This window comes from Panthera onca, chromosome B1, assembly GCF_046562875.1.
Source record: "Panthera onca isolate mPanOnc1 chromosome B1, mPanOnc1 haplotype 2, whole genome shotgun sequence".
NCBI lineage: Eukaryota > Metazoa > Chordata > Mammalia > Carnivora > Felidae > Panthera > Panthera onca.
Window position 1 is genome coordinate 167,301,795 of NC_138342.1, and position 22,901 is coordinate 167,324,695.

A 22,901-nucleotide genomic window follows, 5' to 3' on the forward strand; every position below is an offset into this window, starting at 1 on the left:
TCAAATATCCTGTCCCCATCTTATAAATTAGCTCAGATGCCACCAAGTCTGCCTGGAAGTAAACTGCCCGTTAAACAAAGAGTCCCTTGAGCCCTTCCTCCCCTCCCCCGTCACCACAGTCCTGCAGGGGCAGCAGGTATCTAAGCAAATGGTGAAACAGGACCGCAGCTGCTGCCCAGCACATTAAATGCTGTTTTTTTAATTCCCTCTCCCACTAAGTGGTGATTACCCGGACTGCCTGGGGGCTGATCCTTCCAGCCACCTGACTTCGGTCATTGGGGCACCCGGGAGTACAGGAGCAGCTGGCCGGGGCGCACTTCCGGCAGGGGCAGAACCGGCTGTGGCAGATGCTAGGCACTGATTATTCAGGGCAGGGGTTGCACAGTGGGGCCTGCATTTGCACTTCAAAGGGGGACAGGCCCCAGTTCCCCACTCTTGGGACTTGTGTCTGTTCTGGGGAAAATCAAGTTGCTTTGAGTGAGTTAGCCATTGGGGCCCACCCCCTTCCTAATGGGAGGGCGGTTTTAAACACCCGGAGTTAAAGCGCACTCCCTGAACACTCCCCAGAACCCTCCTCCTCTGTCTTGCAGCTCTTCTTGGTTGGGGTCTGTTTCGGTCTTCGCTGGGCATGAAGGGCTGTGGTGATTAGCTACCCCCCCACCCCCACCCCGTATTAATGCCCTTGATAGCAGTCCTCCCAACACCTCTTGTTATGCGTTGGATTGTGTCTCCCAAAGAGAGATATTGACGTCCTAATGTCCTAACCCCCAGTACCTTAGAATGTGACTTATTTGGAAATAGGATCATTGCAGATGTAATTGGTTAAGGTGAGGTAACCCCTAATCCAATATGACTTGTGTCCTCAAGAGGAGAGAGACACTGAGAGTGACATGTGCAGACAGGAAGGCACAGGGGAGGAGGCCAGGGGAAGATGCCAGCAGAGATTGGTGTGATGCTGCCTCAAGCTAAGGAACACCTGGGGCCAGCAGAAGCTGGAAGAAAAAAGGAAGGATCCTCCCCTGGAGGCTTCACAGGGAGTGAAGCCTTGCTAACACCTTGATTTCGGGCTTCTGGCCTCCAGAACTGTGAGAAAATAAATTTCCTTTCCTTTAGGACATCCAGTTCGGGGTGCTTGTTAGGCAGCCCTAGTACAGTAATAGACCCCTAAAAGGTGGGTGGCATTATCCCTATTTAAGCAGGAAACAAGCTGGAGAGTTACCATGACTTTGTGGACTTCCCAGGGGGACCAAAGCTGAAGTTGTGGGGCCTCTGTTGTTCACATACCACTCTTCTCGGCATAGTTTCACAAGGACCTCCCTATAAGCCCAGAGCAGTCTGTTGTGACTAGAGGAGACCAGCCCTGGTGCCACCTCCACAACCCCCACCACCATGACTAACCCCATGGGAATTAAGGTGTGACCAGGGCACTGAAACCACATGATGAAATGGAAAGACTAGACAGATCAATCTCCTTTTTCCCAGGATCCCCCCTACCCCAGCTGTTTGTGAAGTCGGCCTCATGATTACTCCTGTGTCAGTCTCCTCAGCCTAACATTGGCCCTGAGTGCAGAAGCTGCCTCCCTCTCTTCCCCTGCTCTTTCTCCACTCAGTAAATGCTAACGGACTTCATCTCTTATGCAGGGTGTGGTTGGGATTTGAAAGCTATTAGCACCCTCAAGGAGCTTACAGTCTGAAGGAGACCAGGAAGGAAGATGTATTTCGACTCCTTCCAGGCTCGTGAGCAGCAGGAAGGCAGCAGTACCAAGACATGTCCTGGCCCAGAGCACAGACCCTGAGGTCATTTCTGTCCCTGCTGCTGAAATGTGGCTGTCTTCTTATGGCCTCTAGGAAATGGGGCAGTAAGAGCACTGCCGACCTGGGGCATGAGGGTCTTTGCAGGCTGTAATATGCTAGCCTGCATATTACAATATGCTAGCTATGCAGGCTATGCAATATGCAATGCTAGCTTTGCAGGCTGGTGCATTAGGGTCTTTGCAGGCTTACTACTGTAAGACCCCTCAACCCCACTGCTATGGGTGTCCTAATAGGTCAGAGTGAGGGTGCTGGGATCCAAGGGGTAGGGGGGTGACATCCCCACCCACAACCCAGGCCCCCTTAGTTACTGTGGAACAGCCCTCATCGAAGTTTCCTTTCAGAAATTTTGGCCACTAGCATTCCAGGGAAGGAAGCCAGTTTGGGTAAGCTCAGGAGATACAGATTAGAGCACAAGAGGGAGAGAGACAACCAAGGGGGAACCAGGAGAAAGTATTGTTCCAAAGGTCATTAGCCATGTGGGGGACCTCTGCAGTGTCCCCGTCATTCAGTATGCCTGTGAAATGGGGATACCATATATCACAGCTGCCATGGCTCCTGTGGGACATGGACCTGAAGCCACGTAAGCCAATGTGCTTTTCCTCACAGGCTTCAGAGCTGCTGGGCTCCCTCATCTCTGTGACTCTGAGAGAAAGGAGGGACAGTTACTATGCCTGCCCTTTTTGGAACACAAAGCAGGAGATCCTTCCCCAGCCCAGTCCTGCTCCAGCCTTCTTTCTAGGATGCTGAAGCAGTCTTAATGATTTCTGCTTGCCTAATTAGGCTGTTGGGTGGAGAGCCCTTAGCTCTCCCCAGACCAGCCTCCCCACTGTCACAGTCATTTGTCTCTACACCTTTTTCCTTTCCTCTGTGTAGAGCACAATAGTCTGGAAATGTCTACTTCCTGTCATTTACTACCTGGGATGGCTTTACCAGGTAGCCATAGGGTAAGAGACTTGCCATGTACCCTCCAGATCTCCAGGACCATGTGGGTACAGAAAGCCAGGGTCCTTGGAGTTAAGACATTTGCACAAGGTCATTTGGGGGAACTGGCAATGGAGACCCATGGGAAGTCTGACTCCCCATCCAGGCCACATCCACTGTGGCCATGTTGCTGCTGGGCCAGCTTGTGAGGCCACTGCTCAGAGGTTAACCACAGGTGAACTGTCAGCCTGGCTCTATGCAACCCAACACAACACGACACAACACAGCACAATCCCCCTTAGACCTCCTTCCCTTGCCAACCCTAACTCTGGCTGGACCAGCTGCCCTGCATATGCCTAAAGTTCCACCACTGGAGAATTGCTGGAGACATCCAGGGATCTTTAAAAAGTGTATGTCAGGGGGCACCTGGGTGGCTCAGTCGGTTAAGCGGGCCGACTTCGGCTCAAGTCATGATCTCGTGGTCTGTGAGTTCGAGCCCCGCGTCGGGCTCTGTGCTGACAGCTCAGAGCCTGGAGCCTGTTTCGGATTCTGTGTCTCCCTCTCTCTGACCCTCCCCCGTTCATGCTCTGTCTCTCTCTGTCTCAAAAATAAATAAACGTTAAAAAAAATAAAAAAAATAAAAAGTGTATGTCAGCTAGGCACACTGGAGATATTTAACATATGTTCCTTCTCTCCTCTGTAATTTGTCCAACTTCATAAACAAGTTTGGTTCTTGGCAGTAAGCATTACTGAGCATCTCTACAATTTTATTTTGGAATCAGGAAGAAGGGAGTTGTGAAGGTAGCCTGTATTTCAGCTTTACACAGCACTCTTGGTCTTGGTGTCATCCATGAGGGCTTGGAGGGTGGGACGGCTAGAACTAGGATGGATATCATGCCATCCATAATGCTTTTGCTTGTGGTGCAGTGTTGTGGGAGGGTGGGTGGCAATAAGGGTATAGGGAAGAGAGGGAGAAGACAGAGTAGGGAACATGTAGACCATGGTGGATGGCCTAGATACCCCCCTCTAGGAAGATAATTTCCCACCTGCTGGGAGTGTAGTGGCTGCAACTGTCAGCTGAGTCCCTCTCTGAGATTTGCTCTTGGCTCCAGATAGCTTCCTAGCCCATAGCCACACCTCTTCTAAGGGGGCCCCAGGTGATGACTAGGATGGAGGTGAGGGAGTTGAGTAAAGACTTTGTGTCATGATCTCACAGTTCATGAGTTCAAGCCCCACATTGGGCTCTGTACTGACAGTGTAGAGCCTGGAGCTTGCTTTGGATTCTGTGGTCTTCCTCTCTCTCTGCCCCTCCCCCATTCATGCTCTGTCTCTCAAAAACAAACTTTTTTTTTTTTAAAAGTGAGAGCTTGTGTTGTGGCTACAATTAGGTCCCACACACTGGGGGCCACCATTCTATCATATGTAAAATACAGGGTTGTTATAAGTGGTAAATGCAGATGCTAGCTTGAGAAGCCATCTAGCCCCCAGCCCAGTAAAGGTTAACTTCCCTTCTTAACATGGGCAGCACCCCCTTGCCCTAACCCCCTAGCCTGCTCTATTGTACCTCTGTCTTCTTGCCTGGAAGAACTGGTCAAGCAAAGGGAACTTTGGACCCTGAACACTCAGGCTATATGTGTACTGCCTGGCTCTGGGCCTCCACTGGCCAAGAGAGTGCCAGCAGCTGATGGGTCTTGATGGCTCAAACTGTCCTGTTACTTTTGGTTTAAGGAATTTAATTTGTCTCACCTGTCACTGATTACAAACACCATCTTAAGTCTACTTACAACTCAATTAGCCCTTATTGAGGTGGTAGGGGGTGGCGGGCCCTGAAGGGAGAATACAATGGGGACTTGGGGTGTGTGCATAAATGTGTGCTGGTGCTGGCACTGGAGAGGCTGCCCTTAGTGGGGTGGTGAATAGGATTGTAACTGAGTACCCTGGGCATGGGGTTTTGGTCAGTGTCACAGGCTGGCTCCAGCACAGACCTGCTCCACCACACCCCCTAGCAATTCCCTCTTTGTTCCTTTCTTCTCCCAGCTGTGCCCTCTGTCTCTCCCAGGGGTTTTACCCCACAAGCCAGCTTTCTGGAGTTGAGAGCTGGGGAGAAAAGCTGAGGGTGGGGGAGACAGTCAGCTGTTCTTCAAGGGGGGGGGTTTTGCTGAGGCTGCTAAGAGTCTTGGGCATCAGTGTAGTTCAGCATAGCTGGAAGCAGTGACATTATACTAACAAATAATGATAGCAATAAATTATAGTATTAATAAAAATAATAGCAATACTTTAACTTTCAGTGGGCATTATCTCATTTAATTGTCAAAAACAACTGTCTGAAGCACAGGGAAGTTAAGTAACTTATCCAACTATGTGAGGCTTGCACCCACAGACCGCAAGATCATGACCTGAGCTGAAGTCACTCAACCAACTGAGCAATCCAGGCGCCCTGACCCAAAATTTCCTTTATAATTTTCATGTGTGGAAGGACATTTGATGTTTCAGGCTTTTTGGTGATCTTCATTGGAAGTGATGGGAGGAACTGTTTCTGACAGAGAGGAAGGTGAGGGCTGTTGTAGGAGATGTTTGGGTCAGTAAGAGAGAAGGTGAGGTGGGAGAAGCACTGTAAGTCCCCTGTTAAGGTGTCTGCGGAGGCCCCCAGGAAAGGGGAGATTCCTAGGAGAGGGAACTGGGGTGGGCATGGGAGGTCCAAGTTAGGAAAGGATGATGACCCAGTCTCCCAAAATATTGACATAAGAGGACATTTTGTTTTTCCAACCTTCCTTTTCCTATGCCAATTTCCCCCGTGCTGCCTTTCCATACAGTACCACCAATGCCTGTTATCACCCTGTTAATTTCCTTCATGGCACTTATCTAAATTGAAAATCATCTGATTTACTTCCAGAGTATAAGCTCCATAAGGAGAAAGGCCCTTCACTATTTTTGTTCACTTCTGTATTTCTGGTATCTAGAACAGGGCTTGGCATAAAGTAGAACTTAATAAATGTGTGTTGAATAAATACATGTATGTTAACATGAATGAATGAAATGATGAAATTTCAGGACTTGCGATGCCTGGGTTGGGGGGAAGTTTGGAGGCAGTGTGACCTTCTTCATATAATTCAGAAAGCACCTGATGCAGAGGCTGCCTGGGGACAGTGGCCGCTCTGCCTCCCACCTCACAGGCGCAAGTGTGCACACTATGTTCCTGGTTTTATGAGGACCCTGAGACTGTGCTCCTAGTACTGGACAGGCTGAGGCTCCAGCTGCTTGTTTTCTGGAGAGGAGGAGCCCCTCTCTCTTTTTCTTTCTCTCTCTCACCCCCCCCCCCCTTTTTCTAAAATAATAAGTAGGTCTGGGGGCTTAAGAAAAGGCTTGTGTCCTCAACAGCACTTCAGGGGAAGATGGGCAGGAAGAAGGCTTTGCTCTCTACTTTGCTGCCCCTCCTACAGCTAAAGCAGTCTTTAGCCCCACACATTTCGAAGAGTGCCTGCTTTTCTATTGCTCCTAGACTGTTGGACAGAGAGAGGCTTGTTGGAGCAGCAAGTAATGGGGTTGCTAGAGAATGGCTATTTCTATGCCACATAAGAAATCACCATGAATTTAGTGGCTTAAAAACACTGCCATTTAATGTGCTCATGGTCCTGAGGTCAGGATTCTGGAAGGGCAGGATGGGGGGAAGCAAACCCCTGTTCAAAAGGGGGGTCTGCTGGATCAGCTGCACTTAGCTGGAGCCTAGCTGGGACAACAGGATTACTCCTGCTCAATGGATGATGACTGACCCAGTCTGATGATCTCTCCAGCATACCAGAGGGGCTTTTTACTTGGCAGCTCAGGGCCCCCAGGAATATACATTTGGAAGCTTCCAAGCTTAGGTTGCTTTCGAAGCTTAGGCTAGAATGGGTTGGGCATCCCTTCTGCTGACTTTAATTGGTTAAAGTGAGTCCCAGGGCCTTCCAGAACTAAAGGGGAGGGGCCCCACCAGGGTGTGATTAGGGGAAGGCATATTGCAGTGGCTGTCACCAATGCAATAGCCTACCCAACATGAGTCAGATCTAGGAGGAAGAACAAGACGTGTTACTCCAGGCCTGAGATGACCCCTTTGTTCCAGTACTGGGCCTTGAAATTAGATAGATGTAGGCTCCCATCCTGGCTTGGTCACTTCTCAGCTGCCTGACCTTCCTTGGCTTTGGAGGCTTACTGCACCCTGGCCTCCTGCCTCTCCAACCTTCAGTGTTGCTCCTGTCACCTGTATAGACAGGCAAGTGTGAAGTGAACACCTGTCCTGGGATGTGCTTCCTGTCTTTCCCTTTCTGCTTGTGCCTCTTATGTCCCATGGTTGCTCTCCAGGCACTCTCCTGCCTGCCTCCTTTCCCAGACACCCTGATCTGTCCCCTCTCTGAGGCATTGCCATCTACCCCTGATGCATTCCACAGGCTACCTTGTGTTTTCAATTTTCTTTTTACATGTCCCTTCTGTCTCCTGCCATCTGAGTAGAAGCCCTTTGAGTGTAGGATTTGAGTCCAGAGAAGCTGGGAATGCTTGCCAAGGTGAAACAGGCAGGTTGGCTTGGAGAAGGCTAGACAGATGGCCACTGTGGTGACTGCACCTTCCCAGCTGGGAGACTCTGAGGTAGTAGCAACGAGAGCCACCCTGGTCTCCTGCCAAAGAGGCTGGATTAAATAGGCCAAGGAATTGGCTGGTGAGGTGAGCAGCTAGAACATAAGAAAGGGGAGGCGGAGGTTAGGGTTGGTGGAGGGGTTCTCTTTTGGAGAGGACCCTGTGCCTTGCAGACAACCGTGTCCCTTAGTCTCCTTTTCTCCTTCCTCAGGATCAGTCCAGGGTCTGTTCATAGATAAAATCACAGGGTTGGAGAGTAGTAGAGACTGGCTGGAAGTCCACATGATGCCAAGGCCCGTGCTTTGCCACCAGCCAACACTGCCTTCATCAAGGCTGTCTGCACCTCTCTCACTGGCAGGTTGAGATGTCACCTTTCCTGTTCCAGGTGGAGAAGCCCCAAGGAGCTGCCATGCCACAGCCTGGAAAAGCAGGGTAGCTTGAGTAGACAAAAGTGGTTCTAGAGGGCATGAGAAATGGCATTCTTTATTCATAAATAGAAACATAAAATTATCAGAAATAGTTTACATGGCCATTTTTGGGCATCAAAAATAAAACAAAGCTGTCAAAAGCAAATCAATCAAACAAACAAAATAACAAGAAACCACCTAGAGAAAAATAACTATGTGCATATTCTTCCAAATGCCAGTCTGTCCAAAGCCAGCCTTGACTGGAGGTTCTAGCTCTGCCTGTGGACTCAGCACAAGACCGACCACACAACAGGTGAGGGAAGCATCCACTGTACAGGGTTCACAGCTTCCTGCCACAGCAGCTCTGGCTCAGGAGAACTCAGGATCCATGGGGAAAGCCCTCCCCCAAAGCTGCTTGCCCCAGCCTGCCTTCCCCTGGGTATCCCTCTCAGCTGGGCCGGGGCAAGAGCAGGGCAAGGAGCAGAGGCTCAGCAAGTGCTTCTCAGGGGAGAGCTAGCTCTCCCCGGTCCCTGTAGAGTTCAGTGCCTGTGGAGGCCAGAGTGCAGCCAGCAGGACACAGCAGCCAGAAGAAATACTCCCAGGGGAACCCTGAGAGAGTCTGGTCATTGCAAGGCCCGGAGGCAGAGTCCCCTTCTTGGTGAAGTGGTGCTGGATGCTGCTTGCTATCTCTTTGTAGGCAGCCAGAGCATTTTCAGACAAAGCATCCTTTGGAAGAGCAGAGCCAGTGGATCTGACTGAATGAGCAAGTATGCCAGCAGGAGTGTTCAGAGCAAAGGGCAGCCAGCTCCTGCTGGCTGGCCCTGGGCCAGACCCTCTGCTCTGAAGCCCTGTCATCTGACTTCCCAGTCCCTGCTCAGCCTCTGTTGTTCAGAGCCTCCTTCCAGAAAGGCTGAGTTTGGCATGGGGAAGGGAAGAAAAACCACATGGCAGTGAGGTCGCTATGTTACACTGTTGCACTCTGGTGCCACTTTGGGCTACTCTGGGGCCTTGGGCTGGTGGCAGACCAGGTAGGGCATCCATGGTTTGGCTTTAGGTCAGGATGCAGAGTGCAGGGCAGTGTCACACCATGGTGGAGTGCAAACCTTGCCCCTGAGCTCCCTCCCCTGGGCTTAGCACACACCTCTTCTCAGGCAAGGTCTTGAGCGAAGAGTGCCGGCCAGGCTTTTGGCTGCTTTTTGGGGGTGGGGAGTGGTGGGGTATCTCCAGCCTGGGAAGGAAACAGCAGCCCCTTTATCTCGTGGCAATCTCACTGAGAAAAAGGACTCAAACAAGGCACAGGCTGGTGAAAATAGAGGGAATGAGGGCCGTGTGTAGGAGTGCTGACAATATAGACTCCATTTTTGGCCCTCCATCTTGTTCGTGTTCACTTGATGACCTCTCTTGGGAATACGTGTTCTGGGCCCCTCGGAGATTAACATACGTACCTTAGACATGCCTTCCAAGGCTGGTATTGGGGGAGGCTTGTTTCAGCCTCCCATGAATGTGTTAGAACACAGTCTTTCCTCTTCCTGATGAACAGGTGGTGCCACAAGATCTAATTAAAGGTTAGCTGTCAATTAGGTGCATGCAAACCCTTTGATATTACTATAATGCCCTTCTGTGTGTTCCCTGGCTGTATAAAATCTGTGGACTAAGGTCCAGACTTTGTGGAGAATAGCTGTGTAGAGTGCCTGGATTATCCCCCACCCTATTCTGTCAGTACATTACCCTGAATAAAATTCTGTGTAAACTGAATGGAGTCACCTGCTTTGTTTTCTGGTCTCAAAGTGCCTTCTCAGTTTGGGAGATAGTATACCATCCCTGTTCCACTTTCTAACAGTGTGGCTTAGGGAATGGGATATCTTTGACCTGAGGGTCTGCACTGTGCCCTATGGAGGGCACTGCACTCCAGGCAGGAAGGAGGCTTTTAGTCTATCCGTTTCAGGTTTAAATCTAGCCTATGACTAAGAGCAATTGCTTGAAATTCCAGAAAAGCTTCTCTGTCACATGAAGGCAGCAGGACAGGCACAGTTTAACCTCAGGGACTAGAAGGCAGAGCCAATTGCAGAGAAGGTGGCCCTGCCCTCAGCCCAACTCAGAAAAAACGTGGTGGCTCTGGAGGAATGGGGGCTGTAGTTGGGGTGGGGGGAGGGTGATGAGAAGCAGCTCCCACTCCCACTCTGGGTCCTTGAAAAGACTGTGGTCAGGGAGGCAGAACCAGGGGTTTGGTCTCAGATTGCTAAATACCCAGACTCTCATCCCTCCTACCTCAGTGAACCCCTCTCAGCAAGCAGGCATGAAGCTCAGGAATCCAGCAAGGCTTGGCTGTCCTAAGAAAGAACAGCAGCTGTAGCTTGAGTCAAAAATAGAACATGGAACAGTTCTGGCTGCCTGCTAGATCTGGCTTGCTTCTGAAAAGACAAGAAAGAAAAAAAGACGAAAGAAGACCAAAAAAAATTTTTTTTCTCTGAACCAAGCAACTGAGAAACTCTACCATTCTCTCCTCCCCCAGCTCTACACATCTTTAGAAGAGAAACACCAGCACCCCCTCCCCGCTCCGCCTTCCCCTGCCAGGTACTGGCCCAGCCCCCAGAAAGCTGAAGCCCTCTGGTTTCTTTACAGCTGGGGGCTCCTATGGGGCCCAGGTGGAGGGAGGCTAGCCAGTGGCCCTGGGGCTGTTCATTAAGACTGTATTTGTGCCTCTTCTCTCTGCCTGGGGCTCTGGGGACTGCTCCTGACCTATAAGCCACACCCACCCTGTGTCAGGTGTTTTTAATCTCCCCCTCCCCAGGGCCTCAGTGTCTATGGCTTTAAGAAGAGTGGCCACTGAAGTCAAATTTGGGCTACCAGTTGTCTAAGGCTGCTCACCTCCAGTTAGCAGGGCCCAGCAGGGTCTGGTCATTACTGCCTGGCTTCTCCCTCTAACCTTCTCTGGGCTTTGCTGACTCTAGACATTCCTGGGCTGCCCCAGCTTTCCCCTCCTGTCTGTGGCTGTCCAGAATTGGGACAGCTCTGATGTTGCTAAGCAAGGTTCCCCACACCTGACTACAAGCCCTACAATTTGGAGACCACAGGAGAATAGCTCAGGTTATAAACAGGTCAGGATCCAAGGCTTATGGTCACAGATGGCTTCTTTCTATTCCCAAGGCATCCCAATGTGTCCAGGGGCAGAAAGGTAGTTGTGGGAACACACTGAAGGGAGTTTCTGTCATGGGGTGGCCATTGGCCAATATGGCAGTCACCATCATCCCTGGGAGAGGGTCTAAATATTTTTAAACAAAGGACAAGGTTTAGGGATCTATTAACCAAATGATGGAGATCCCTGGATGCATCTGTTGGGAAAGCTAGAGGTCTGGTGGGCTGGAGGGATGGTAAATGCTGGAATGTGGGCAAGGGTTGGAAAAGTCATGTAGCAGTCCTTCTCCTTCTCTCTCCTCCCCTGTTGGGTCCCAGGTCTGTGCCTTGGGGAAGGCTTCTCTCGGAGACATGAGTTATTGAGCAGGGTAGTGGGAAGAGGACCCCTCCTTGACAGGCTCTGTACCCCTGCCTCCCAATGTCAGGTCCCAGGCTCTCCCTCTCCCAGGAGGCCCCTCAGATCTCAGTGGCTATGATATCCTCGTAGGGGATGTCGGCCCCTTCAAGGTCAATTTCAAAGGCCTCCCCTGCACCGTCCCCATGGGCCAGCTGCTGCAGGGCCTTCTCCAGGCGCTGATTCCGCTGGTACATGGCCAGGTAGCTCTGCTGTAGCTGCTTCTGGTACTGGATCACCTTCTCCTTCTCCTCCTTCCACACCAGCCGCTCATGCTGGAAGCCTGAGGACATCTGGTCGTGGCCTTGCCGCTCCTCCTTGAGCTCTGCACGCAGCCGCTCCAACTCCCGCTGCAGGGCGGGGATGTCCTCAGAGAAGGTAGTCCCAGGCCCTGGCCCTAGCCCTGGCCCCAGAGACACAGCTTCCCGCTGCAAGGCAGCCTGGGCCCGCAGCTCCAGCAGCTCCTGCTCCAGCAGGTTCACCTTCTCTCGGAGAAGCTCGGACTCATTTTTCTTGCGCTGAAGCTCATTCTCACAGACCTCAAGCTCCAGGCCCTTGGTGCGCAGAGCACTCTCTAAATCCTGAGTCTTCAGCTCCATGCCCTCCAGTTTTCCCCGTGTGTCCTTCAGCTGTGCCTTCAGACTAAGGATCTCACTAGCCTTGGTGTTGATTTCTGTCTGGGACTCCTTCAGCTGCTGCTTCAGAAGAGAGATTTCACCCGACTTCTGGCACACCTGCCAAGGGTTGGGTTGGGAAGAAGAGAAGGTGATAAGATATAAGAGGTCCTTATCTGGGGAGAGTAACATCTTAACTGCCTAAAGAATTAGGCTGGTCCTGACACGGTGTCTCAAGAGAGTTCCCAGGCATGATGGTCTGGGTGACCCGTGAAGGCCAAGCCCCTCTCTGAGGTTCCTGTCATTCTGTAGTCTTAGTCTGTCCACATGCCTGTCTCAACCCCAAATTAGAGTCTATATCTCAATCAGTACCCAAACCCATGGTTGTGTGTAAACCAATGCTCACTACTGGTAGCTCCATCATCCACACTTAACATTAATGACCTTGAGTTCCATGTCTGGCAAACTTCTGTCATTCATGTTTGTGCCCACATCTTCTGACCTCACCCTTGTGCATACCTGGCTCCCCTCCTTCCCTACTGGGGATAAAGACTATTTTCAAGCATTAACTGCTACACGCCAATGACCAGCTACATGCCAGTGACCAGCAACATGCCTGCCTCAGAGACAGTGTCCAATTCAGATCTGCCAAATGGCAAGCTACTATGTTCTCCCCCTGCCCCACCCCTCCACCATTTCTATTCTTATTCCCCTTCGAAAGATGGCCAAAAGCAGCAGACAAAATCAAAGGCACTGATTCAGACCCATGCATCTCTGGGGTCTTGACCATTTGGGGTCATGGGTGGCTCAAAAGATGACCTAGACCAGTCTGGTTGGCTGTGTCACAAGAATATTTCCTGCTGGCCTGTGGGAAAGCTGGACAGAATGAAGGTCAGAGCCTGGGCCTCTACAGAATGGATTCTTGGAACAAGACCAGAAGCTACCTTAATTTTTCCTCACTTCTCTCATAGTAGGAACCCCCAACTCCTTGCTCTCATGAGCCACTTATGAAGCAATGCATAACCTCATCCACAATGCTTGTGTGGGACCAGGAATGTCTTTCTAAGGCAAAACCTGTGTTTGTTTCATGGAGGGAGCAACATAGAGTCATGGTTGAGGCATGGGCCTGCTTTTGAATCCTGGCTCGACCACATATGTATATGATTGGCTGATCTTGGTGATAGTATGGGGTAGTGATTAAAAATGTGAACTTTGGAGCCAAATCATTAAATCAAATCCTGGCTCTGATACCTATTATGTGGTGATCTTGGGCAAGTCATTTAACTAGTTGTTTGCTACTATAACCTCTGTGTTGTCAGTTTTCTTAACTAAATTAAGGATTATTTATAATAACCCTACTTCATAAATGGGAGAACCTAGGGTTTGGCACTTAATAAACACTTGATAAATTACTATTCTAAATATGTTTGCAATATATTTATGTGATATTATAAATACTTATTTTATTTATTTTACTGTCTAGACTGGACAATCTGGGAATGAGGTCACAGTGATGTCTAGCTTAGCTGGGAATTGGACAAATAAGCATGGATGCCTAGCACCAGGACGAGCTTATATCTTTGAGGTGCCCCAAAATGTCTCTGATCCCTGGCTGAGAAATGATAGTTAGGGTGGGGTCTTCTGTGCCATCATCAATAGGAAAGAGGAAAGACCCCTATGGCCAGCATCCTTTCCTCTGTGGGAAGCCTGGCAAATAAGTGATTTTCCCTTCTCACCTGTCCAGTACCCCATTCATCTCTTTCATAGAAAGGATCATTTTCCTCTCTACTCCTGATAACATTTGTCACTCTAATTTCTAGAATGAGTACAGAAAGCTCCAGTGCAAACAGGTGCTTATGTTGCTGAGCTTGTGTCACCCTGACCTGGGGTGGCACTGGTCTAATCAGACACAGTGCCTCCTCAGTTCCTTTCCAGGGTAGGAGTCTTTGGGGAGAATAAAAGAACCACCATGCCCACACCCCTATCCACCTTGAGAGGCCCTTCAGGTGAGAAAAGCTATTTTCTGGAGATCAGAATGTGGGGGTTAGCTTCTCCAGCTAAGCCAGGTCCAGATGCCTCATTTCCAGGTATGGTGTGCCCTTCTCTTGCTCTTCTATGTTTCCATTGCAGCCCACCAACTAGAAGCCCCACTTACAGTTCTGTGTAGAATGGCCCATTCTGTCAGTGATACCTGCCACAAATGAGGTCACTCTTACTAGTGCGTGGGGTCCCTTCTCTCAAAAATAACAAAGTCTGCTCTCTTGTGGGCTCTTGAACCAGCGTGAACTCATGCTCAGGCATGGCTTGTGTTTCTTTTGAGCTTTCTGCAAGCAGATGAAGTGGGTCGGCCCTCAGCCCAGTGAGGCCTCTATTCCCTCAGTTCCAGCTCCTCAGTCAATGACTCAGTTAGCAAACTGAATTCTGGAGGCCATGAGGCCCTGAGGCGGGAGAGAGTAGGAAGCTCACACTAATTGTACTCCCGACATGGTTCACCATGGAGCCCTTTGTTTGGGTCACAAGGCTGGCACTCTGGCTCACTTTGTCTGGGCAATTTGTGTACACACACCATGGGCTAGAACCTGGAGGAGAAGTGGGGACTGGTATCAAATAGCTGACCACCCCAAGCCCCCACCATAAGCCTCACCTCCCACTGAGTCTCTTCCAGTGCAGGGGCAAAGCTGGTCTTCTCCTTCTCATAGGACTTGAGCTTGGTCTCCAGCAGGTCCTGTTCCTTCATGAGGCTCTCAAGCTCCTGCCGGAGCTGCCTCTTCTCCTGCTGGAGCTGGAGCACCTGGAGGTGCAGCATCTGCTGTGTGCGCTGGCTCTTCTGTGAGGCTTGCTTCAACTTGCCACTGCACTTCTGCTCCAGACCATCCAGCTCCTCCTTGCAGCGCCACTGCCGTTCTTCATAAGCCTGACTGGAGGCCAGCTCCTTGTCCTCAAGGCTACGCTGCAGCTTCTGGAGTGCTCCCTCCCTCTCCAGCAGCTTCTGCTCAAGCTCCTGGATGCTGCACTCATCTGTGGAGATGGGGGAGCGGATGCATGAGGAAGCCTTGTCTGCCTTGCTTGGGTGGGCCAGCTTGCTGCCCCCATCGGAGAAAGACAGAGCCTTCAGACTCATCATGTTGCTGTCCTGGAGGATGATGCCCTGGGTGATATTGTGGGCTGAGCCCCCAAAACGGCTGGTGGGCCCCACTGGTGTAACCAGTGGATCCAACTGGTAGCTGCTGCTGGTGCTGTGCGTGGGCAGGCTAGACATGGAGTTCCGGCCAGAGTCAGACAGTGCCCCAGAGCACAGGCTGGGCTTTGGATCCTGTTCCTTGGGCTTGTCTGGAGGGGCAGGGTGCAGCTGGTGGCTGGCGCTCTCAGGGGATGAGTGGAGGATAGCTCCTGACCGTGGCAGCACAGGCTTGAATGCTGTGGGCCTCACTGCACCTTTCTCTGACCCCTGGTGAGGAAAACAACCATATTGATTCCATGTCTCACTTCAACTCCCCTCTCACCTTTCCCTCCCTTGCTGGGTGTGTGTGCTGGCCACACAGCATCCTTTTTGGTAATAACCATAGGCGATCTTGCCTGTTGCTATGAAGCAGCTGAATATGGTGAGTCTCTCTCAAGAAGGAGGAATTCCTTTGTGGGTAGGGGATGTACTTAAGGATCACTGAGTTACTTTGTTTTACAAACTACTAACCTGTCATCAGCTTGTCCCAGACCTTGTGAGATGATGAATAGCATCTTTAGGTTCCCTGGCTGAGATCCCTAGGCCAGGGCTCTGGTTCTGGGTCTCTGTGTGGTGTAGGGTAAGGGCATTAGGCTCAATAAGCATGGTCGACAAGCATCCCTTCTTCACCTTCACTGCCCCTTCCAGTAGGCCAGAAGCAAGAATACTGGCTGTGACTAATATCAAAGGGTTGGGAAGACCACTTGCAATAACAATCCTTTTTTTTTTTTAATGTTTATTTATTTCTGAGACAGAGAGAGACAGAGCATGAGTGGGGGAGGGGCAGAGAGAGAGGGAGACACAGAATCTGAAGCAGGCTCCAGGCTCTGAGCTGTCAGCACAGAGCCCGGCGCGGGGCTCGAACTCACAGACCGTGAGATCATGACCTGAGCCAAAGTCGGCCGCTCAACTGACTGAGCCACCCAGGTGCCCCAACAATCCTTTCTTAAAACTGTCATTTTCCTTGGAAGAGTACCTTGCAGTCTACAAACCCTTTAAATTTGGAAAGCTTAAAGCTCTATGCAAACTAAGTGGGTCACTTCCTAGAATATCAAAGTCATGGATTCATCCCCCCAGGTGGGGGCATGTGATTAACTAGGGAAATTGTTCTCAAGTCCACTGGTTGGGCCCATGAGAACTTGAGCTGGCATAAGGGCTGGATTTCTGACTTTATAGGCCTCTTTTCACCTCATCCCTGCTAAACTGATGATAACAAACTCAGTTCTTATCCCACCGAAGACACTTTCAAGGCCTGGCTTGAGTGAGGAGCTGCTGCACCACAACAGCAGCAAGTGAGGGAAAGGCCCACCTCCAGGAGTCTGCTAGCAGCAAAGCTGCTAGCTCTCTACAAGCAGACTCTCCATTGGCTCTTCCAGATGATAATAGAGCTCCCTCCCCTTGCCATGTACTTGAAAATGCTGCTGTTGGTCCTGTTTTGACAATCCAGAGTTCCATTCCAGTAGGGCTCAGAAAGGCTTTCATTTCTCTTTTACTTTTTGTGTAAGGGCTCACTCAAGACTTCCAGTTTAGGGGCATGACCAGTGCTTCAATTCCCTCGTCCAGCCTTTGATCTCTGTGGTGTGACTGAGCATTTCCACCCTCACCACCACTGCCCTGGCTTCTTGGGTTTTTAAATGTTTGTATCACTGCCTTCATTCCCATCCTTGCCCCCACTCTCTTCTTCCCATTTTTCTCTCTATTGCTTTTCCAACCCACCCACTCTTACCAAAGACACTTGCTTACCATTTCTAGCTGACTGGAGAAGGGCATAAGCTTGGGTGGGGTGGACGGGCCAAAGTCCACCCCAGCCTGGCCGCCTATGTCCCCACTAGACAGTGCAGTGTAATCTGGGTGGTGGGAGCCCCGGGCTTTCTGGCTGACCTTGATGTAGAAGAAGTCTTCACTCTTTCCCATTTTGGAGCTGGACTTGCCATGGCCTGAGTCCTGGGAGAAGCCAAATCTCAGAAGCCCATCTGAATATCGATTGAGTTTCTTGAGATGGGAGGACTTGCCCAGCTTGTACCGTGAAGCTCGGCAGTGCTTGCCATGGAAGCTGTGGCCAGAAATGAGGCTACTGACACTACCCATGCTGACTTGGGGCTAAAGACAGACAGGGCAGAGCAGGGATCTGATGTGGCTGCAGCAGTAAGGGGCAGTCCTGGTACCAAGAAGAAGCTGCGGTCATAGCAGAAGCCTCACAGAACCTGGGAGAGCTGTAGACCTGTAAGGGGACAAAAGGTAGAAGTCAGCCTGAGATGAGCAAGCCACGGCACAGTCCTCAATGGTGACTTTCGTGAGGAGCTGCTCTGATGGCCAGATCTGAGCAGTAGAGAAATGTATGCTTCTCCTGATGAAAACTCAGCCTTGACTCTGTTACTGGACTCTTTTGTTCACTCTTCCTTTGTCTACTAATTCAACAAACATCACTGAGACCCTCCTTTGGGATGGCCCTCCTCTAAGTCCTGGGATACAGTAGTGACTAACATGGCTATTGTCCCCACATTCATGGGGCTTGTGTTCAATGTAGTGTGGACAAGCCATCAACAAATCAATGTTTACCATCTTAGGATATATGTGCTGGGAGCGGGGAAATAAAGCACAGTGAGCAGCATAGAATTCTGGGAGGTCATTATTTTATACAGGTGGCACAGGGAGGCCTCTTTATTGGGGTACTGCTTGAAGAAACCTCAAGAAAATGAGGGAGCAGCCATGTGGAAATCTGGGGAAGAGAGATGCTCAGAAGCCTCAAGAGCAAAAGCTCTAAGTCCCTGTGGTAGCTTGTGCTTGGCATATGTAAGATCATCCAGGAGACCAGTCTGGCTGGAGGATAGTTAGCAATGGGGGCAGTGTACAATAGTCAGAAGTCAGAGAACTAGCAGGTTCCAGAAAACATAGAGCGTGGTTGGCCATAGAGCTTGGACTTTTACTCTGATTGAGATGAGGAGCCCCTGAGTGACTCTGAGAAGCTTATTACTTGATCTGACTTAGGCTGTGGTGGGTCACTCTGGCTGCAGGTTGGAGACAGTGGGCTGCTGATTGGCCTGGATGGAAGTGGTGGGCCAATTACATTAGGTGAGTGACTAACATGGCTGGGCCAGGGTGGTAGCAGTGTATTACGTTTTAGGTATAATTTTAGAGTTGAGCTGATAGGATTTGCTACTGAACTGGATGCCAGACATAAGAGAAAGAAAGGAGTCAAGAATGACTTCAATGCTTTGTTTTTTAATGTTTATTTATTTTTGAGAGACAGAGAGACAGAGAGAGAGTGCAAGCAGGAGAGGGACAGAGAGAGAGGGAGACACAGAATCCAAAGCAGGCTCCAGTTTCTGAGCTGTCAGCACATTGCCCGACACAGGGCTTGAAGTCACGAAATGTGAGATTATGATCTGAGCTGAAGTCAGACACTTAACTGACTGAACCACCCAGGTGCCTCCTTCAATGTTTTTATCCAAGCAACTAGAGGACATAAGTTGCCATTTAATGAGAAACAAAAGACTACAAAAAGAGCCAGTTTAGGATGAGATGGGGTGTAAAGTAGGAGTTTGGTTTAAGACATTAAGTTTGCAGAGTCAATTAGACATCCAAAGAGTGCTGTAGGGTAGGCAGAAGGATGGGTGAGGAGCTGTAGATTTCCATGTAAAAGTTGTTTGTTCTAGAAGCCAGCTATGTCACTAGATGACTTCACTACAGAAGTAAAGGCAGGAAGATAAGGGAAGTCTGAGGACTGGTTAATGAAGGTCAGGAAGGTGAGGAAGAATCAGAAAGAGAAACTGAGAAGGCTCTAACTGATAGAGGAGACATAAGAAAGAAACTGTTTCATAAGGATGGTGTCAAGTGCTGCCGATGATGACTGTATTGGTCAATGGATCTGCCCAGGTGGAGGTACTGACCTCGATGAGAGTAGTTTGGGTGAAGGAGTAAAAAAAAAAAAAAGACTTTACCAGAGAGCGTTCAGGAGAGAAAGAGGAGGGAAATAATTGTACCCTCAAACATTGAGAAGTACCTTCAGTTTCGCAAAGTGATTCTGAAACACACTTAACATGTTTTTAAAAGTAATAGGAATGTACAATCTAGTAATCTCACTACTGAGTATCTACACCAAAAATACAAACACTAATTCAAAGGGATACATGTACCCCTATGTTTGTTGCAGTGTTATTTACAATAGCCAATCTATGGAAGCAGCCTAAGTGGGATGGATGGATAAAGAAGCTGTGATATACACATGCGCACACACACACATGCACACACACACTGGAATATTATTCAGCCATGTAAAAGAATGAAATTTTGCCATTTGCAATGACATGGATGGAGCTAAAGGATATAATGCTAAGTTAAATAAGTCAGAGAAAGACAAGTACTATACGATTTCACTCGTATGTGGAATTTAAGAAACAAAACATGAACAAAGGGAAAAAAAAGAGAAAAAGAAAAACCACAACACAGACTTAACTATAGTGAACAAAGTGATGGTTACCAGAGGGGAGGTGGGTGGGGGGATGTGTGAAATAGGTGATGGGGATTAAGGACTACACTTGTCAGTGATGAACACCAGGTGATATATGGAATTGCTGAATCACTATGTTGTACACCTAAAACTAATATAATACTGTATGTTAACTATACTGGAATTAAAATAAAAAACTTAAAAGTTAAAGGAATGTATTTTATAATCAATGCTTAACATAACAATAACCTTGCCAGTCACCACATAGAGGAATACACTGGGATGTCAACACCAGCATATTTGTAGATTTGGACAAATCTCTAAGCATAGGTCACATGATTTTCAAAGCTGGGAAAAACTGTGGTTGTCATGCATTGTGAAGGAGTATTTCTGAGTCAAAAGACAGATGATGGGAGGGAAACTATAAGTTTAATAAAATGGGAAATGCAGAAGAAACTCTTTCTTCTTTCTTCTGCTCTAAATTACACTGTCACTTCTAAAGTTGTGAAAGAAGTTCCAGGTGGGTTATAGAGCACTGTACGTGCACAGTGAAAAAGAACAAGAAGACTCTTTAGACTCTGAATATGAAGGCTTGAACTCAAACTTGCATTGTTATCATGAATTATAAAATAGTTATGTTATGAATAAATGCATTCTATATTCCATTAGTAGAAACTAAACACAATACAACATCATGGTGTAAGTGCAATGTATGTTTTCTTTGAAAAGCTTTTTATTAAATTGATGGCCTTTTAGAATCAAGGAAACACAATTATGTCTACTGATAGGATTGTTATGAGAAGTTTATAAGCACCAAAATAATCTAACAGGTCTGGTATGCCTACTGAATGCCCAGTACCTAATAGGCACTCCACAACTGGTAGGTATTTTCATTGGTATCTATCATTGCTCTCTCCAGCATTCATCACCCCTATGTTATCCTCAATGCCTCACCTCATTTTCCAGAACTAGTGCTCTCAATTCCAAATGCAACTTTCCTGCACCCCAATCTCTAATGGTATTACTTAGGAATACAGAGTTCCTCTGTTAATTTAACAGCTGACAAAGACAAATTGTGTTTTTTGTCCCCCACATCATCTATCTTTTGCTTAGCTGGGACTTCAGATCCTAAGAAGTTGTCCAAATGTAGGAAAGCTATTTTTTTAATTTTATTTTTTCTTAATTTACATCCAAATTAGCATATAGTGCAACAATGATTTCAGGAGTAGATTCCGTAATGCCCCTTATCCATTTAGCCCATCCCCCCCTCCCACAACCCTTCAAGTAACCCTCTGATTATTCTCCATTTTTGCGTTTCTTATGTTTTGTTCCCCTCCCTGTTTTTTACATTATTTTTGCTTCCCTTCCCTTGTGTTCATCTTTTCTGTGTCTTAAACTCATGAGTGAAGTCATATGATATTTGTCTTTCTCTGACTAATTTCGCTTAGCATAATACCCTCTAGTTCCATCCACGTAGCTGCAAATGGCAAGATTTCATTATTTTTGATTGCTGAGTAATACTCCATTGTGTGTGTGTGTGTGTGTGTGTGTGTGTATGTGTGTGTGTATACACACACCACATCTTCTTTATCCATTCATCCATCGATGGACATTTGGGCTCTTTCCATACTTTGGCTATTGTTGATAGTGCTGCTATAAACATTGGGGTGCATATGTCCCTTTGAAACAGCACACCTGTATCCCTTGGATAAATACCTAGCAGTGCAATTGCTGTGTCGTAGGGTAGTTCTATTTTTAATTTTTTGAGGAAACTCCATACTGTTTTCCAGAGTGAGGAAAGCTATTTTTGGCCCAAAGACTCGCCTGCACTCTGCACATTACACTACTTGGGTAATGGGTGACTTAGTTTGTACCTACCCAGTACACATTTATGAATATTTATATATACAAAGTTGTAGAGATACAACAGTTGGCTATGGCATCAGACAGATATGGATTTCAAAATTAACCTCTGTGAGGTTTCTTTGCTTATAAAATGGAAAAAAAATAACTATTTCATAGGACCAATATGAGGATGAAGCAAACTAACAAGTGCAGTGCTTCGTGCATGATCAGTGTTCTACAGATGTATGTGTGATCAACAGAAGTCCAAGATGAGGGTGCTGTCCTCAAGAAGTATATAACATAGTTGGAGTATAACTATAATATTGGGTAGACATATTGCATGAATTTGTGGCTCTCTTGCTCCACTACCATCCCCTCTCAGGTGGACCCTCCTCCACATTTGTCTTTCCCCAGTCTGTTCTTCCTAAGCATCTGAAGTGTCACAGTATCATGCTCCCTGATGGAAACCCTTCAAAGATTCTAAATGTTCCTAGAATAAGACACTGGGAAGAGCTTGGTTTTTGCCTGCTGCTCCAATCTTATCTCACCCCATTTCCTACTTGCTCACATCCACAAGTATAACCAGACTTGTCTCTCCTCTGTTGTTGAATACACCAAACCTTTTCCCACTCAGGAGCTTTCACATCTCCTGTTGCCTCTGCTGACAATTCTCTTTCCTTAGCTCTTCATGCAGATCTTTCTCATCCTTCAGTTCTCAATTCAGATATTACCCCTGCATGTGGCTTTCTATGGTTATGCTGGAAAAAAATCTATGTCCCCATTACTATTATTCCAGCCTGTTTATTTCCTTCATAACAATTGCTTAACTTGTAATAATCTTATTTTTTGTTTATTGTGTGCATCTACACCAGAATGTAAGCTCTATGAAAGCAAAGACTTCAAATTTATAGCTCCTAGAACAAAAATGAGGAAGTGAGGCATTGGCTAAAAGAGGTTACATGATGTGGTCCTTGTCAATTAACTGGCCAGTGGCCAAACTGGGACTCTAACCTATACCCAAACTCCATGATCTCTTTGCTACAGCACAATGTTCATGGGGACTGTAAGTAAGGCTCAGAGATGTTAGGATGGCAGAGTAAGTTTCCAAGGATGGAGGAAAGCCTGGAGGAGAAATCAAGGTCCATGGCCTCTAGCCATAGCTTTGTTTCCCTTTGGCAGATGACAACAAGGTTTTAGGGACAGGTAAGCTCCCTGGTTCACCTGAGCAGCAGTATGGATCACCTCTGATGCACAAGCACTGTGCTAGGCTCTACAGGATCGAGAGGAAGAAGACTAGTGATGCCAGGGAGCAAAGGAGAGGACTGGGTTTAGGATGGTGGTCTCTGGTCCTCTGAGTTTATTCCTGTCCTGTAGGTCCAGATACCCTGTTCTCCACTTCCTAGCTCTTGACACACAGAGGAGCTTTGAAGTTTGAGATTATCCCCAGATCTACTTGAAGCTAAACTAATTACCTTTAAGTGTCTAGGCTTGT

At 48.3% G+C, this 22,901-nt stretch overlaps 1 protein-coding gene across 3 annotated transcripts in view; it reads right to left on the reverse strand.

The window, feature by feature from the left end:
* Positions 1 to 7,811: 7,811 nt before the first annotated feature.
* The window catches only part of LZTS1 (leucine zipper tumor suppressor 1), a 50,015-nt gene continuing 34,925 nt past the window's right edge, over positions 7,812 to 22,901 (reverse strand). For 2 of the 3 annotated variants that reach the window (XM_060653355.3, XM_060653357.3), the window contains exons 2-4: positions 16,858 to 17,335; positions 14,539 to 15,342; positions 7,812 to 12,014 (exon numbers count right to left, since the gene is read on the reverse strand). In XM_060653355.3, coding sequence (XP_060509338.2) covers positions 11,343 to 12,014; positions 14,539 to 15,342; positions 16,858 to 17,202 — 1,821 coding nt within the window. In that variant the 5' untranslated portion in view covers positions 17,203 to 17,335 and the 3' untranslated portion in view covers positions 7,812 to 11,342. The remainder of the gene's footprint in view (positions 12,015 to 14,538; positions 15,343 to 16,857; positions 17,336 to 22,901) is intronic. The other variant, XM_060653358.3, reaches the window with a different exon arrangement.